The sequence below is a fragment of the Mixophyes fleayi genome, chromosome 10 (genome assembly GCF_038048845.1).
Source record: "Mixophyes fleayi isolate aMixFle1 chromosome 10, aMixFle1.hap1, whole genome shotgun sequence".
NCBI lineage: Eukaryota > Metazoa > Chordata > Amphibia > Anura > Limnodynastidae > Mixophyes > Mixophyes fleayi.
The window spans coordinates 36,928,504-36,947,836 of record NC_134411.1 but is presented as its reverse complement, the minus strand read 5'-3'; the positions used below and the strand labels follow the sequence as shown (position 1 = coordinate 36,947,836).

Genomic DNA, 19,333 nt, shown 5'->3' with positions numbered 1-19,333 from the left:
TAAAGCGGTGTAGATGGCAAGCTATTCATCAAAGCCTCTGTAGAGAAATACTTGACCTTCAGTCTTCAGCCTTTAGATCAGGTTTCTTAGCGTATGAGTCAGGTGATAAAATATGGGTAACCATGTTATTTGGGGTTGGGTGACATGATCCTGTTTATATATAATTAAAATTGTTTTACTCTTTATTTATGCATTGTTATAACACACAGAAAAATGCTTGAAAAGAACAATTGAAAGGAAAGCAATGTACAAAGGAAAGAATGACAATTTGTCGGCACAAAAAAATCTGAAAAGGGGGACAATCATAGACACTGCGCAGTCCCCGTATCAACCTTATTTTTAATACTGTCCCAGCTTAATTTTTGGTGTATTACCAATAATTTTCAGAATCCGTGAAATATTTTAAGGAGATACAGTATCCATTAAGAAGGGAGACGTGACTCTGGCTCCCAGAACCCCTTGCTTCAGGTATAGCGTCACGGAATTCTCGATAGCTTTACATTGACATCTCTTATGCAAGTTGAGCTTAAATAGTCCTGAAATCTAGAAAAAGAGGGGCCCCAATAAAAATAAAGCTGGGGATCCACGACAGCTCCTTTTAATCGCTTTATAATGTACGCTCGATGGGACATTCTATACATTTGAGGGCACACGATGACGTGTTGGGTTTTTATGTCATTTCATTATACTATGCATGTTTCCTTTCTCCGTTAGGTATCTGCAGTTAGCAGTTACCGTGTGGATAAATGTTCCTGATTTATACTGATTATTGTATGGATTATATGTGCCGTCTCTGCAGGGCGGGATAGATACATTGCAGAGTTTTGTGTGTCTGATTTCTGCTGGGTCCGTGTCTTTGGGATGACTGTGATGCTGGCTGTGTTTCACTTAATGCTGACACGTCTCAATGCAGTTACTTCATTCCCTCAGCAAGGTTTCTAGTCTATTGTACCACGTTCCACTGCACTAGTTTTAACGATTCTCTCATCAGTGCAGTTGCCATTGTACCGTAATGTATCTCCGGCAGCTACAGAACAAAGGCAGCCGGCTGGAATTATGCAAAGGAATTCAATTAAACACTCCAACACTACACACAAGCCCATAATTGGTCATTGTGATTCTCAATTCTATCGTCGGTGCCATGTGGAAGGTTTGTAAAGACGTGCGCGGTTTCAGACGCGGGACTCGCCGCCTCTGAGCAGGACGCACACCGCCACCGGTGTTTGTATCGCAATAAATAGACTGTCGTAGCATTGGATAACACGTACAGCAATATGGCATGGTGTGTAAAAGCACCAGGGTGACCCATGTTCAGTTTATTTGCTGAAATGATGTAGATTGGTTATTACCAAATGCAAAATAGTTTATCTTATTGTTTACACACCCTTAATGTTTATTCATGTACATATTATTATGCATAGGGCCATTTTTTTTCCTCTTTATGGGCCTGATTCTTTAAAGGACGTAAACGGAGATGTTGTGCGTATAATCCGCACAATTACTCTGCGCGTGTCCAAATTCGGACCATAGGCCACAGAACGCAGCAACGTCCAATTCATCTTCAAGCGCTAAGGACCTTTACTGCAGCCAATGATTACAGGCGCCGGTGGGAAAAGGTCGTTTACCACTGAGTCAATGTACAGTAAGGGCGTGACAATATGGAACTCGCGCAGCAGCGTCCGATGCAAGTTCTGAGCATCTCACAGGTACTTGTTTTTCAGCCGAATCACTTGCACCAGCTACAGGTCTGGTCTAACTGCTGATTACTAGTGATGACGGCTGGGTATACAGCTAGAACATGTGTTTGCAATCAGGAGCAACTGTAACAATGTATTTTAAGTACAGTAGTCCTGAATTATATCTTAATAAATGTATTTCATGTTAAAAAAAAGTATTTTTTAATATTTTGTTATTAATCTTATTAGCACAGAACATTAATTGTTGAGTTGTGCATTCTTTTGTGAGTTCATTTTCCACATATGTATTGGACTGTATGTATCCTGTCTGTTAGCGCAGAGCGGACCTAGACCCGTATTCATGCCCACACATATCTTCACATCCGCTCTTTGTTGATTTCGGGTGTGTTTATACCCGTTTCATGTGCGTACGTGACGTTCATTGTGCGTGGCTTCATGAATCGGGCCCTGTGTGTTTCTTAGCAAATGCTCATCTTCTGTTTTTCAACCTGTATGTGTGCACAGTGCCACTTCTCCTGCTCAGTATGTGATTCTTAGTATCTATTCCTCTTCTGTATGCGATTCTCAGTATTTTTTTGTATTGTGTTACGTTATGCTGTAGGTATTGACAACTGTATCGTACAGTGGATCTGTGGGTGGAATGTTTGCTATACTGCACCCTTCCACTTCTTTGTTGTATAGGACAAAATGCCAGTCCCGGTTTTTGTTATCGAGTATTGTGTTGTAGTGACCCTTGACCAAGGTTTTCTCATCCATACCTTTTATTATTATTATTATTATTATTATTATTATTATTATTATTATTATTATTATTACCATTTATTTATATAGCGCCACTAATTCCGCAGCGCTGTACAGAGATCTCACTCACATCAGTCCCTGCCCCATTGGAGCTTACAGTCTAAATTCCCAAACACATGGGTCAATTTGTTAGCAGCCAATTAACTTACTATTATGTTTTTGGAGTGTGGGAGGAAACCGGAGCACCCGGAGGAAACCCACGCAAACACGGGGAGAACATACAAACTCCTCACAGATAAGGCCATGGTCGGGAATTGGACACATGACCCCAGTGCTGTGAGGCAGAAGTGCTAACCACTGAGCCACCGTACTCCTTTCAGTTGTGTGTGTATTAGAACAGAAACAATTTATTTTCTGGATGGGAGTTTCTTAAGAGCTACAAGTATTATAGCAAAGGATACAAAATAAACAGTCGTTTTGTATCTGTTGAATGGCTATGAAACGTATATGGGAATGGCTAGAAAAGTATATCAATATTTTCCTACCAATATCTATCCTTCTGTCACTCTCTCTGCAGTTCCTGTTTTTATAATTCCCCAATATATTGTGTAGCATTGTAGAAATATGGCAGTTGTTACAGAGCAACTTTCTACTGAACTCTAGTAAGGTTAGTAAATGAATCTACAAAGCAATAAGGGGGTGGTCTGCTCAGATTTCCCATTTATAAGAGTAGTGCTCTGTACTGCCCTATACATAGGTTTTAGTGTATAAGGATGTAAAAATAAAAAAAAATGCTAAGAATTGAAATAGGAATGTTAAATATCTTTGTATATTTTGATATATTGCTGCTTGAGTTGCCACAGTAACATCTGATGATCAGCAGAGTGGCGTTTGAAGATGGAGAGAGCTGACAGAGATCAGCTCTAGAGAAATCAAGAGCGCTGACAGGGTTTAGTTGGGAAAAAAAAAAAAAGACACTCAGGTCCTCAACACCACATAAGCGTATTTCACATTCTAACTTTTTTGTTCTCTGTGAAATGCTGTTTAAGAAAAGTAAGCACGCAGAAGGAGATTAGGGTACATCTGTTCCCCATGCTTATGCGAATGGTTAGACTCCAAACCTTAAGAGAATGGGAGATGTGTGTCTTCATATTGCAAATGTAGCTAAAATAAATCTTGATACATTGTATCAAGCTCTTCAGCTCTAGGTCTTGTCTCCTTTCAAAGGCTTTGCAGGAAAGATCAAATAAGATTGAAAATTCCATTTTTGCCTTCAGAAAAGCATCTCCCACCTTGTCCTTTTAGCCTGTTTATGGCCGGGATGTGTAATGTATTTCTAGAAAATAAAGGCCCTTCGTCTTGGACCGTCCTCCACGTGAGTTGTTACCAGTGACAAATGATTCCAGGGCGATGAACCGAGAAGGACACAGATGTCACAGCTATGAATCTCTCTCTACACAGAGGATGAGGAGCCATTTCTGTCCAATCAGCACTTTGTTAATTTTACCTGTGAGGGAAAAGAAGGAATCATTGTTGTCCCCTTGGTTTGGGCTGACATTGTAATTAAATAACAGATGCCGGCCGCAATCGGCAGGCTAGCGGCATGCAGTGATGAGCTGGACGTCCGCGGTGGCCGGTGTATTCCGTGACCTAGTTTTAGGATACTAAAATGTCTTTATACATGATAGACTGGCAGGAGAGGTGCTCTGGGGGTGTTTTCAGAGGAAACCTGAATAAGTGACCGTAGACGCAGATGTTTGCTGGTGTACAGGCCACGTTAGACGGCTCCGGTGCGCCTCGGGTTTACGTGGACATATTCTGGCGCTGTGCGTCATGTCATCGTTTGTAAAGCGCCACAAAACTGCAGCGCGGATAGTCAGAAGTACACAAGAAAACATCATACAAGAAAAACCCAAAAACAAGTACGTACGAGGTTGACGAAGGAGACAGGGTAGGGAGCGCCCTGTTCCTAAGACCTTACAGTCTATCTTTTCTCTCCCGATGGATATGAGTATGGATTCATTTTTAATCAATGATGCGCCAAATACAGAATTCAGCTCAGGATATTGCTAAATATTTAAAAGCTAACTCTAGCATTAAGAGGTTATTCCATACTGTTAACTGCAAATTATTTAAAAGGGTTAAATTACCTCCCCAGGTACACCCCCCTAATATGGTGTAGGTCCTCGCTCAATTAATCAGTGTCTCAGTACTGATACTGAGCAGTGACCCCTGCTGGTCATCTCTGTCTGTGTCTGTGAGCGCTAGAGGGGAGGGGTCTGACTCACTAGGCGGCGCCGCCGTCCGATCTGTGACCAGAGCCTCTTCTATTTCAGTATTCTTTTTATTATTTCTTGCTATTGGGGACAACACATGGCTGCTCTGTGCAGAAGACACCAGTGTATCTCTAAAGCAGATGCGCATTGTATCCAAGGGGCAAAAAAGTACCGCTTCCGCCTGAATGGCATGAAAGCCTTGGTGAAAGGCACAGAAGGAAGCCAGGGAGATGAGGCAATGTGTTTAGTAAATGTTGGTTGGGAGCACAGCAATAAATTAGATTCAGCTGAAGCTGATAAATCATTAATGTTCTTTGCTTTTATCCGTGCAGTCCCATGTAGATGGGGATTGTGTACTACCTATAACTTCTCTGCCACCATGGTTTATGTTATAAGTCATTGGTAACAATGTAGCCAGTTACATCCTCTAAGTGATGACATCTCTTCCACCCAGGTCCCAGTGACCTGGTACGTGGTGATCAGAATTTTGTAAGCTGTCCACATAAAGCCAAAAATGTCCTTTACCGGGTCTAGAGTCGCCCCAGCAGTGAAGAGGTTACAAACGCTGCAAAACTTGTCCTCATTTTATCAGGGATTTAATCCCTGCACAATATTAAGTCTGTTTTGACTTTTCCTTGTCTCTTTGCTGTAGACTTTACGATCGTTCATTTCAGCAGATGCCGATGAGACTATAAAGTGTGTTTATGATGCAGAAAATAAAGAAATATCAGGAAGTGTGACCAGCACCAAGCGCGGTCTGTTCCCTCGCTCATCTGGTACCACGGCCTGTTAGCTTATCGGCCTGTGCTGCGCTTCTGTATGTGTGAGAGACATTACCGCCACAACTGAGCTGACTACTGATTCGCTTGTCCTCTCTCCTATGATTATAATATATATGCCTTGTATTTGTCTATTTACAATGTTGTTCTATTGTCAACATTGTCTCTGTGTCTTCCAGTGTATCCAGACCGGTGTAACATGAGCATCGTGGCCGTGTGCGATCCCAAGAGGCACGCGGGCAAGCTGGCGTTCTGGGACGACGTTTACGGTTTCACCATGTCCTGTATGAGGAAAGCGGCCTTACCCGAAGCGTTGGTGGAGATTGTGTATCGAGACACCATAATTTCCCATCCTTTCATCATCAAGGTAACACTGAGGGTTGATGATTATAATAGTTGATATTTATTAGTATAGTAAACCACATTACTAGGGTCCTGTTTTCAATACTGGCTCAATATATAGAGCTGTTCCATTTTAACATTAATTTAAAAGAAATTAAATTCATATTGTTATTGTTATCCAGTATATATATATATATCGCCAACATATTCCGCAGCGCTGGAAATTGTAATTCTAAATGAAGCATATACTGAAATAGGAGATCCTGGCCCATATGAGCTTACAATCTAAAAGAAAGACAAGAGAAAAGCGGCCTTTGGCCGGACAGCTCGGATCTGACTGTAGATTAGCTGCGGACAGACCTATCCCCAGAGACGGATCCTAACCGAGCAGAGATTTCTCCGTGTTCATTAGCAGCGTATTGGTGTAGATCAGATCATCCATTAATCGTCCTCTTGCTTTATAATGTTACATCGGCGTCTGGGCCGCTGAGGGTAACAAAGAGTTAACCTAATTGTGTTTTTTAAAGGAAAAAAATATATAATTATTGAATATGTTTAGAAATTGTTCATGTTGAACATTTATTTCCTTCCTTGCAATGTATAATGAATCATTTACATCCTCTATTGATTTCTGTCTTCAAATATTTCATTTTTTTTTCATTTTTATAGACAAGTTTGTAATGAATTTCTGTAAAATTATGAGTCCACTATACACACTCACACACACACACACACACACACACACACACACACACACACACACACACACACACACGTATAGGTGTGTGTGTGTATATATATATATATATATATATGTATATGTATCTATGTACATATGTGTGTATGTGTTTATTTATTTGATGTTTGTATTATTTAGGCTCCTGACATAACTGCATCATTCACTATCCTCAGCCCCCTATCCCTATATCTATTCTCTGATACCTGTTCAAAATCTCCAATCCAGATCTCCAGGAGCAACAAACAGGGACTCCCCTGAGGAAATCATCTAGACATTCATTTATGTTTCAAAGGCACAATATAGTTTTATTTGTAGATGACCACTTATACAAATAAATGTTAATAAAATATGGGAGAAGATGACAGGATACTGCATGGGGGAGGGGCCAGGTGACAGAATGTGGCATGGGGGAGGGGCCAGGTGACAGGATGCATCATGGGGGAGGGGCCAGGTGACAGAATGGGGGAGGGGCCAGGTGACAGAATATGGCATGGGGGAGGGGCCAGGTGACAGGATGCGTCATGGAGGAGGGGCCAGGTGACCGGATGTGTCATGGGGGAGGGGCCAGGTGGCAGGATGCGTCATGGGGGAGGGGCCAGGTGGCAGGATGGGTCATGGGGGAGGGGCCAGGTGGCAGAATGCGTCGTTGGGGAGGGGCCAGGTGGCAGGATGCCGCATATTGGAGGGGCAATGTGACACTCCTGCATGGGGAAGGGGTCTGGTGACAGACTCCCAGGACCATAACTAGGGCTGTGCGATAGGGGCGACCACCCAGGGCGCAACGCTGAAGGGGGGTGCAGTTTAGTAATGTTTTAGGTTAATTTGGTTAAAATTCAGGGCTAGGGGGACGACATTTGTCTTTCTTGCCCCAGGAGCTAGACTTCTAAGTTACGGCTCTGCAGGCTCCTGCAGGAAGGAGGGGCCAGGTGGCATGGGGGAGGGGCCAGATGACCGGGAGCAGCATATTGGAGGGGCCATGTCAGAGGCGGAACTAACAAGCTGTGAGCCCCAGTGCTAGTAGGTGAGGAGGGAATCCTCAGCATCTGCCATTCAGAAAGCCCCATTATCTCCATGGGCCCTGCTGTGGGCGGGGCCAGGTAAATAAGGTTTTGTATTTGTTATGTCTGAGGTAAATTTTAAGTGACAAGCCAGGAATGAAGTAAAGACATTCTAAGTATTGCCAAGAGATGGTGCATGAACTAATATAAAGTAAATGATCTTTGTCACTCCCTATCACTGATGAGGAATATCCTAACATGGCCACCATAGTAAACTGATTATATTACTTCCGATGACTATCAGAGGTTGGCAAAGCCTTAATTCACTATGAACTAGTGACATCACTGGGGCTCTTTGCTCGGTTCCTAATGATTTGTTACGCTACAGTGTCCTTTGTGGTCCCCCCCTCCCCCCACAAAGTGCCTCAGTGATATCACTGTTTTGTAATGAATTGATTGGCTAAGTGCTCCTGCAGCTCACAAAATGGCCGCCTCCGCTGTGTTTGTGATCGGGTTGCCACTTGACCGGTATTTTACCAATAAAAATTGTGTGTTCAATTCAGCGGAGATAGGAAGGCCGGTATTGCCCCCCCAGTAAAGGTGGTCACCCTGGGGTGTAGCGGGAACACCTCAAAGCTCTGTACATATTGGAATCCTATTTAAATTTAAAAATATAGTATAAAATAAATATACTCATCATTATTGTATGAAATGGTTGTTGTTTCTTTTAGTGCTTTAGCTAAGACTAATATAATGTACCACAAAGTGTGGTGTGTTATAAAATACAATGATTTTGCATGTAATACTGTAAATGTGAACATTAACGAGCCGCCATGTTGGTCGCAGTCGTGCGTTTCAATCCTGTCCCTTATTCATCTATTGCAGGATATTAACTGCCAGACAACCAGCATTAAAGATTTGGATTTTTCCTCCGATTTCTCACTGTCTATAACCAGGGACGGCGAGTGCACGGTAAGAATCCTTTTGACATTAATCCTCGCGCTACGTTGGATGTGCGATCTCTGTACTCCACAATCACTCTGAGTTTTTATACATTAACCTCTTCCAAGCTCTTTACCCTGGACATCCCTGCGAGCTGCCATGTCCCAAAATTGGGAAGTCGGAGACCCGCGAAACAGGAAAGGTCCTGGGTCAGCCGGGGGAATTCCAGCAGAGAAAGGGTTAATCTATAGGAATCCATAGCATCGACCGGGAAGGGGGGGAGTGAGTGGCATTTGATTACCAGAATAAATGTCTGGTCTGTCTAGGCAGCCGACCAGTGGGAAGGAGTTATGAACGTCACTTATATTGGGAAACAGAGCTCCGATCTTATGTTTAAGTTGCAAAGCCCCCCCCCCCCCCAAATTATGTTGCCCTAGTCCTAATTATGTACATCTGCCGTGATCCCAGCAAAGTCAAAATAAACCTATTCCTCTGTGATTGGAACTAAACAACGGATATTCCCCCCTGCTCTACACAGAGGTCCCTAGGACGTTTCCTGTAGAAATCCAAACAGCGGGCTTTGAGCATTTACCTCTTGTATAACAGGCAATAGCTGCCGGGAGTTGGCTCTCTGAGAGGTCTGAGGAGATTTGCATGTTTATCTCCATACGTGTACCATTCATGTGCTTGCAAAAAAAAAAAAGAAAAAAAAAAGAAGAGGCTGTTCAGTGGGGATGGTGTGGTTTATTGTTCATTTACTGCAAGATTGGGCAGCGGGATATGATAGATGAACTGTCAGACGTTAACTAAACAGATCCACTCCATCACCGCAAAGGGGACGAGTTCGGCTGCTACTCTGCCAATAATAACTGGAGATATTGTAAAAAAAGAAAAGGGGGATAGATTTCTATTTATTTCGTACACGCGTTTCTAAAAATCAGCCGTGTCCCAGCTCTCTGTTATAATAACAGCGCTGTTTTCTGTCCGTCCTCCTATAATAATTCCACGAAGATTTACTCTGCGGAATTCCTGATTGCCGCTGTTCCGTACCAAGTCCTCTCTTTCATTACCGGGCTTTAGCGATCTGCCGGGAAGCTGATGGAATGAAAATTGATCTGGCGATATATAATTCCATGGCAATAATAGATTTAAATTAATAGGAGTGATAGTTGGATGCCCAAGCGATTCTGGGAAAATCAAACCGTCATTACATGCATGTTAGAGGGAATGATTAATCGCGTGTGCGGTAGGCTGTAAACATGCATGTATTGTGTAACGGTGGGTTCTTCTATATGTCCAGCAAAAGATAACCAAATAAACACTTTTTTGGGAAATGGATTACATTAAGGTGATGGTGCCTTTTGCAACAGTTTTAGGTAAATGTCTGTGTGTAACCACTTTAGAGCCAAGCTCAGGAATGGATGTGTTTTACACATTAAGCTTGAAGTAATATTCATAATCCAGCCTGCTAATTATTAAGTAATTAAATACACTTATGCTATAAAATTGTCCCTTACATCTGTCATTAATATTTGGATATCTTGCACAGGTTGATAATTGTTTTATAAAATACACATATGTGTAAATAGTGAGTTCCTGGGTCATCGATTCAGTGTTCATTAGGGAAAGTTGTGTATTGTGATGTTTGGAGATTTTTTAAATTTTCAGGTGCAGAGATTTTAGGAAGCTCTATCATATTATAATCTTCCAACACTTTATCTTTTAGTCTTCAGATACAATTGAGAGACCAACAGTGAACATTTTCTAATTAGGTACTTATGGGAAACCATCTCCGGGGTCTCTTCCTATTGTCCGTTTTGGCATGTTTTCCGGGATGCTCTAAAATCATAAATTAAAATGGTTTTATAAATGCACCGTTTTTGCCAAGTGCTCCATTGTCACACAGGCTGGTGTGAATGGACCAGATATAATCACATAGAGATCAATGATCCTCACTCTACACTCTGTTCTGACAGTGGATGTAATAGGGTGCTGGTCCACGCCACATGTCAATTAATTATTGTGGTGTCCATGGTGGTATAAGCAAAGTCACTACACTGTCATCATTACCATTTATTTATATAGCGCCACTAATTCCGCAGCGCTGTACAGAGAACTCATTCACATCAGTCCCTGACCCATTGAAGCTTACAGTCTAAATTCCCTAACATACACACACACACACACACACACACACACACACACACACACACACACACACACACACACACACACACACACACACAGATTAGGGACACACACACACACACACACACACACACACACACACACACACAGATTAGGGTCAATTTGTAGCAGCCATTTAACCTACCAGTATGTTTTTGGAGTGTGGGAGTAAACTGGAGCACCCGGAGGAAACCCACGCAAACACAGGGAGAACATACAAACTCCACACAGATAAGGCCATGGTTGGGAATTGAACTCATGACCCCAGTGCTGTGAGACAGAAGTGCTGACCACTGAGCCACCGTGCTGCCCACTATAATGGATGTTTCTAATATTCTGCTGTGTGATGTATGTAAGGATCAGTGGATATTGGCAAGAGAACAGTTGGTCCAATTCTATTTTTGGCGACCCAAGGACGGCAATTTAAACCGAAATCAAAGTCGGATGAAGGAGTAAAATAATTGACCTTTTTTTCTTTTCAGTTTTAACACCCACGACCCATTTTATTAGCGCAATTGCTGTTTGATCTGCTTTAACCGGCATATTAAAAGACCCAGCATGGGTTTCAATGCTATTATTTTTCATGTTTGGTCAGCTCCCTGCTCAAGTCATTGGATGTCAAGTGTACCGAAAGAAACATTAGTCGTCCTGACAAATGTAACGCTTTCAGGATCTTCGTCTGTAAAGTAAATTGTAGTTGAGTTAAAGTTCAGAAGTTCTATCCATTCGTCAAATAAATTCCTTCCCCCGAGATAAGAAGTTTTTTGGCTGTATTTAGGCCCAGATTTCGAGGTGGTCCCAGACCTGGGGGGGCAGAGTTGCAGAGGGCGGCAAGTAAGTGGATACAACAGACCATAATAGAACACGCTTACATATAACAAAATTGAATAGCTGTGGATTAAAGTAGTAACAAAAAGTCAGATTTATAAGGCACCACAGTGCTCCGCAGCGCCGTACAGTAGGGAAAACAGGGACAGGGACATACATAAAACAGGGACATACAAGGCAGACAAAATAAATGCAGACATGAAAACAAAGGGTATGGAGGACCCTTCTCATTAGAGAGCTTACATTCTAAGTGGAAGAGGGCACAGCTGAAACAAGAGGAGTGAGTGTGGCTTAGAGTGGAGATTGGGATAATTGTTGAGGGGGTGCATTAGTGTGAGTAGTGTTATCGGGGATAAGGTCACCTCTAAAAAAAATAAAAAAGATGGGTTTTCAAAGAGCATCTAAAGATTTGAAGGCTGTGGGAAAGTCTGATTGGGCGTGGTAGGGAATTCCATAAGTGGGGAGCAGCACGGGAGAAGTCTTGCAGGCGGGAGTGAGATGTGGTTACCAGAGACGAGACAAGGTGCAGGTCAGAGGTAGATCTAAGAGGGCAGGCGGGAGAGTATTTTGATATGAGATTTGAGATGTATGTTGTTGAGGGCTTTGTAGGTCAGGGTGAGTAATCTGAATTTGATTCTGGAGGATACATATTAAGTTTAGAAGATCCCTTTATTTTTAGAAACCTGTTTCTTCTATTCTCTAGTAAGTAAAATTTTGTCTGCGTTACTTATGTGGGTGACGAGTTTGTCCCGACAGACAATGTAACAGTACGAGACTGACAAGCTCCTAAATGCTGCCTCTTCTTGCTCAGCATTCCAGTCGCGTATTCAGGCTTTATCCCATCTTCCATTATCCCGCTGTTCTCATTACCCACAGAAGTTCATCTCCCAGGAAGATCACTTTGTTCTTTCTGTGATTGGAATGAAGCGGAAACCACCTTGCGCAGCCCAGGCATCAAGTGCACCAGTCACGTCACCCTCTGAGGTTTTTTAAGTCGCATTGACCTGGTTTTGACCCCGCAAATTCAATCCAGTAAACTAACCGGCCCGAAAATTGCTTCTTTTCAGATAAATGATAAGTGTTATACGGAAGCGAAATACAGGCAGAGCCATTGTCTGCAATGTAATCTGTGATTCTCTCTCCTTAAATTGTAATAATTAGCTATAATGACACTGAATATTTTAACAAGCGGAGCACACGTCAAGCTGTTGTTCCCATTAGATCCAGGAACGGGAAGGTAGAAGCTGTCTGATAGAAGAGTGTTCTGGTGAAATAAATATTTATTGGATTTTGAGATGATGACGTAAAACCGACACCACCAAATGGCTTGATCTGTGTTACCTGCATTGCTGCAGATATGCAGAGACCGCAGGAAATAATCTGCCTCCGTTTGTTTTAGAGAACTTGTAGGAAAACACATTAATAGTTACTGCATGTAATTTACCTGTTCGTTTTCATTGATTTTAAAAAAATATATATTTTATTATCTCTCTGCTTAGACTTATTTATTTGATGTATTGACATTTAATTTTATGACACCAACATTTCAATTGGGCACCATCACAGTAATAAAACAAGACTGAGTATCTCTATAGAGGTGTGAGGGCCTAATTGGAAGCTTCATCTATAGGGAAATAGGGGTTTGATGCCCTGCGGTAAATGCTACAGATTTTTATTGGTCCATCCGCATTGAAATGGGAGAAAATATAGGGATTGGGGGTGTCTATAATCCAATAACACAGCAATGTTATTCTGGGGGTCAGAGGATTGTTTTATGTTTAGAAGGAGGGTAAATGTAAGTTTTGCATGTGATGGGGAGATAATCGGGTAAGATAATGCAGATATACAGTGTAGTATCTCGGCTCAACGCGTTTTGTCTTTTTAAGTATAAAAATCATCGGGAGAACATAAATATCTATGTGCGGCGCTGCACCTTTGCTGCGCATGCGCACTGGCGATATACGTACAGTGCGCATGTGCAGACCCATAATTCAAAAACTTTATTAGTTCTGTACAGTTCAATATCGGAGATTCTTCTGTTAATCCTCCCTAACTAGCAAGTCAACAGACCTTTATCTATGTCAATATGTGTTCTAAATCCTGGACACTTTGTATATTTAACACTGTGTACGATCTTTAACTTTGCCCCTCCTGTGGTATGATCCAGATAGGAATCTAGCGCAGCCTATTTATTGTTGTCTAATATAAATGCCGTCAGCACAGTGATTCATGCGATAGTGACCTGGAGGTATATTTACTAAACTGTGTGTTTGAAAAAGTAGAGATGTTGCCTATAGCAACCAATCAGATTCTAGCTGTCATTTTGTTGAATGTGCTAAATAAATGACCGCTAGAATCTGATTGGTTGCTATAGGCAACATCTCTACTTTTTCATTCCCGCAGTTTAGTAAATATATCCCCTGGTCTCTGTTGGCGAACAGGATTCTTTCTGGTCGTTCAAGGAAGCAGATGACATAAAAGACGCAGTGATTAGATTCCCTACAGCGTTAGAAAAGAGTCTTATCTGCTTCTCTACATGAACTGTCAGCAGTAATAACAGGATCTTGTGTGTAAGTATTCTGTGATTAGTTTCCATGCTGCATTGCTGGGGAATCTTATCTGCTTCTTCCCGGACATATCAGTAATGACAGGATATTGAGCCTTATTTCTCGGTCACGTCCTCCGACTGAATTGCTTTGGGAGAGTCTTAAAACCAAATGGCTCTTTTCTGGATACCAATATTGACCGACCATAGCACCCACCTAAATAAAGCTTCTGTCACAATCCGTAAAGTTTGTTTCCATTGTCACATGTGTAGAGATATTTATATTGGTTTATTTTATTAGGCTATTATGGCTGTTAATGACTTACTGAGCTGGATTCATTAAGGAACGTAAATGATACGTGCTGTAATTTGCATAAAATCGCTCTGCAAATACCGGACTATACGTTAGTCAGCGCAGCAACATCTAATTCATCTTCGAGCGCGAGGGGTCCCTTACAGCAGCCAGCGATTTCAGGGGCAGAACAGTGAGGTGACTGGGCGTATGCCCGTAGTCAGTGTACAGTAAGGCCGTGCCAAGCTGGAGTGCACACAGCAGCGTCTGACTCAAGCTTTGGGCATCTCTCTGGTACGTGATTTTCTGTTGTATCACCTGCATCAGCTACAGGTCAGGTGCTGATTACTAGTGATGACTGCTGTGTATACAGCTAGAACATGTGTTTGTAATCAGGAGCAACTGTAACAATGTATTTTATGTACAATGGACATTGATAACATCATGATAAAGTAAAAAAATAAATAAAAAAAAAGTAGGTTTGTTTTCACTCAAAAACATTTAACAATTTTGTCATTAATGACTATACTATAAACAGGTAACAATCATTGAATACTCCAGACCGCCGCCAGCCCACTAATGTGTAATCTATCGATTTTGAGGTACCCATCCTATACAACTGTGTGTGCCAAGTGATTGTACGATTCTGTCCAGCCTGGTCCTACACATGTATAACCTAACTGGGATCTCATCCTGACATTCCGTCATTTCCTCATTATATGTTCTACTAACAAGGTCAGAAACTACTAATACAGGCTTTTGAAAAAAAAACAATATTGATTGTATAGATGCATTTTGCTAAACCAAAGAAGAACAGCAAAACTTTCTGTAACAGCTAGGACAGGCGGATGCTCCAATACAGACATTACAGGTCGTACAGATACAGACAGGCACCCGCAGGGACAGCCCAGTGCAGCATTTGTCTAGGGGTCTTCTCCACCTGCAGATTGCTTTACCTTTTTAGCTTTTACATGTCTTCCTACAACTGTTACTAACTGTTCCCTGACTTTAATGCATAGTTGGCAACTTGTGTCCCGGGAGGCAGGTGGGTGTGTGGTGACGAGACTCAAAGAATCATGTCGTTAGCCCCACCCCCAACGCCGGCATCACTTTTTTGGCCAATAAAAATAGGGGGTGTGGCCACAATGACGCGTAAAAGGCACCACTAAGCCCCGCCCCCTCCGTTTAATTTGCTGAGCTGGCCGGGAATCGGGAGAAATGCTTACACTCATGGGAGACCGACCTGGATTTCGGGAGTCTCCCAGATATTCCGGGAGAGTTGGCAAGTATGCTAATGTGTGATTAAAGCTATGTTTTGGATTAGTCATCGGAAGGCAGATAAACCATTTTAGCAAATTTCAGTATTTTGCGACTTTTGCTGTTTTTGCCAAGAAAAAAAACAAACCGTGCTGGTTGTATAGAAGTTATTTGTGGAATGGTGTCACGTAAACTGACAAACGGTGCCTCTTATTACACTAGGACCTGATGAAACCACCGAGGCATAAGGGACCGGAAGCCACAGGAATGCATAACGATCTCAGTGACCTGCAGCCCTCTCTGCTCACACTCCTTTCTCCCGATACAAGTATCACATAATGTTACTTTCATTTCTTCCAAGAATTAATAAATAGTCCGAGTCATCACCTAAATCTGCGGCTCGATAGATTCATTTGTAGGTTGAGTTTCCAGACCGTGAGCTCCACTGTCTGAGATAATATAACACGGCCTCTTGGCGCCGGTAGAATTTGAAACCAATGATTGTAAAATCCATTCTGTAATATCCAGGAACTGGGTACGTCCGTGTAGTGCTTTCTCTATATTTTATTTGATATTTGGTGACAGTTTGTCCATAGGATTGGCTGGCAGGTTATAAGGACGTGCTAAACCCCGCTGCAGGGTTTGTAATCACTGATCCTTCATGCTTGGCTAAACCCCATCACAAGTACATTATCCCCCCCTTTGTACGGCCAACTGCTTCATTGTCTCTCCAGCAAAACACACGAGCCCGGGACTATCACAATGACAAATTACTCCCTCCAGATAAAAGCCATGATGATCATTTTTAATTTCCTTTCTTCCCATAGAACTGATGATTCTGCTGGCTGTTCTGCCATTCTCCTGTGAGTCGCTTGTAAAGTTTATTGTGTCTGAATAAAGAGCCCCCCCTTCAGGGCTGCAAACCACGTGTCCACGAGATTGTTATACTGTCAAGGAGAAGATCAGTGCTCTCGTTTTATAAGTAAACCTAGATATCAGATAAAAACCACTTGGCCCATCTAGTCTGCCCATATGTTAACCTATGGTAGCCTCAAGCCCTATCCTTGGTCTATCCCAAGCATGTTTAAATTGCTCTACTGTATTACCCTCTACCGCCTCTGATAGAGGCTATTCCACTTATCCACTACCCTTTCTGTGAAGTAGTTTTCCTCACATTCCCTCTGACCCTACTTCCCCCCCCAGTGTCAGTACATGTCCTTGTGTTCTAATACTTCTCTTCCTTTGTAGAATGTTTCCCTCCTGCACCTTGTTATAACCCTGGATATATATGAAAGGTTCTATCATGTCCCCCCGTTCCCTTCTCTGCTCCAAACTATACATATTAAGTTATTTTAGTCTTTCCGGGTAAGTTCTGTGCTGTAGACCATGCACCATTTTAGTTGCCCTTCTTTGTACAGTCTGTAATGTATTTTTATCCTGGAGATTTGGCCTCTAGAACTGAACACAACCTAGCGATAGTCACTCGACTGATGTTACAAATATACTGTATCCCTGTCATCTAATACAATTATAAGGACTCCGAAAATTGGTCTCTTATGCAATCCAAACAAATTAGCAAAAGACACTCCCTCCCGTTTTCAAACCTCTCTAAACAGTATGGTTCTGTATATATAATAGAAAAGAAGGGTATACAAACTATTTAGCTTAAATTAACATTAACCACTATCGAGGCTGCACCAGAGGCCATAATCACATCCACAACCAGATACATCTACCACCCCAAAATAACCACGAGAGTTCTAAGTCCGGGCAGTGCCTGAGAGACGTACCCGTGTGTCAGCCGGTAGCGGTCAGTCCTCCAGCATTATCGATCTATTTCTACGTCATGTCAAGGGTTTTGATGATGCTGATTGGACGGGAACCCCTTCGCTTGCTATTTGGGAGGAACGAGATTTAGTTATTTTAGCAAAAGAAAAGAAAGAGCTATTCCTTCTCTGCAGAGTGACTAAACCTCACCTACACACAGGGCCGGATAAACCATAGGGCTAACTGGGCTACAGCCCAGGGGCCTATGGCATCCAGGGGCCCCTTGAAAGTGCCCAGCAGCAGTATTGATCGGTCAGGGGCGCTCCCGGCACGATCAGTGCTGCTGAGCACTTTCACTGCGGTCCTTCTCTGGCGCGCAGTAGTCTCCTTACTGAGGAGATCTCGTGAGTCTCACTCTCACGGGATCTCCTCAGTAAAGAGCGTACAGCGCGCCAGAGAAGGGGGTAAGTGGGGGGGGGGGCGCGGGCAGCTCGTATCACCGGGGGGGGGGGGCGCGGGCAGCTTGGATCACGGGGGCTTTGTTTTGCTGATTTCGCAGTCCGACAGTACCTCTATTGCTTCCACTATTTCAGCTCTCGATCCTCACTCCAGTTCGCTCTGATTTTGTTTATCTCTCCGTCCCTTTCTATTTTGTTTACCTCCATGTCCCTGGAATTCATTGACATCTTATGAGGATTTTCTGCCTTGCGGAACGGCTCGTGAAGAAATAAATAAAGGGTATGAATTGATTATGTATGACAATCAATGTTGATAGACCTTGGTGTGTTTTATGCCGGTAGGAAACTGTTCTTGTGGGTGACTGAAAATCAATCTAGTAAGTCAACCATAGCTGAGCCAAGCATATTCTATTACTAGTTTGGGGATTACGGCCTGACATCAAGCAAATAGCTAATTTCTTTGTTCATGTTCAAATCTGGTCCAGTGAGGGGGAGGGTTATGGGCTGTGTAACGTCACATACTAAGGTGCTATATACCTTACAAAACTTGGTGCCTGCGATCTACATATAAAACGTTAGTTGTTCAAAAATATCCCAGATTCGTTCATTTGGTTTTCGCCATTTTAATCTAGTTCACACATAGGGATATATTTACTAAACTGCGGGTTTGAAAAAATTGAGATGTTGCCTATAGCAATCAATCAGATTCTAGCTGTCATTCTGTAGAATGTACTAAATAAATGACAGCTAGAATCTGATTGGCTGCTATAGGCAACATCTCCACTTTTTCAAACCCGCAGTTTAGTAAATATACCCCTTAGCCTTAATTGTATGACTACAGAGATAATTATTCTGGGTAGCCTGAGAAGTATATTTTAGGATTGCCTGTACTTTATCATTTCTTTTAGTGATACTTTGGGATAACCCATACTCTTTCCCAATAATGAGTTTTGACTGCCATTAGGTGTCCCCATTTTTTTAGCTTTTCAGTTGCATTACGAACCGAGACATCTTAAATTGTGGGTTGAACCTAAGAAATGGGTCTTTTTTTTTTTTGCAATCTTTTTGTGCACTTCTATTTAATAAACTAATTAAGGCTAAGACATCGATTTCCTATTAATCGAACGCTATAATTAAGTGACACAGATACTATACTTCATTTGCGCCCCTGTGCACTTTAGCTGCCCTCCATACGACAGAAATATTAGCTTCAGGATGAAACACAAGTGATCCCGTGTCGGAGACGTGCATGCTGCAGAAAGTACAAACAAAATACTTTACCCTTGTCCTAATAATGCAGCCACTAGGGGCAGTGTTGTATTGCAGGCTGAGGATAACATTGTCACTAGTTTGTGTATGAAATTTAGACTGTACGCTCCAATGGGGCAGGGACTGATGTGAGTAACAAATACTCTGCACAGCGCTGTGGAATTGTTGGCGCTATATAAATAAATGATGATGAGGAATAAGCTGACACTGAGCTTT

The 19,333-nt window shown here is 42.3% G+C and overlaps 1 protein-coding gene across 1 annotated transcript in view; it reads left to right on the top strand.

Annotated features, from left to right (window-relative positions):
* Positions 1-19,333, top strand: part of PRMT3 (protein arginine methyltransferase 3) — a 75,757-nt gene that overhangs the window by 35,834 nt on the left and 20,590 nt on the right. The window contains exons 12-13 of the mRNA XM_075188429.1: positions 5,673-5,860; positions 8,458-8,544. Of these exons, the coding sequence (XP_075044530.1) occupies positions 5,673-5,860; positions 8,458-8,544 (275 nt within the window). The remainder of the gene's footprint in view (positions 1-5,672; positions 5,861-8,457; positions 8,545-19,333) is intronic.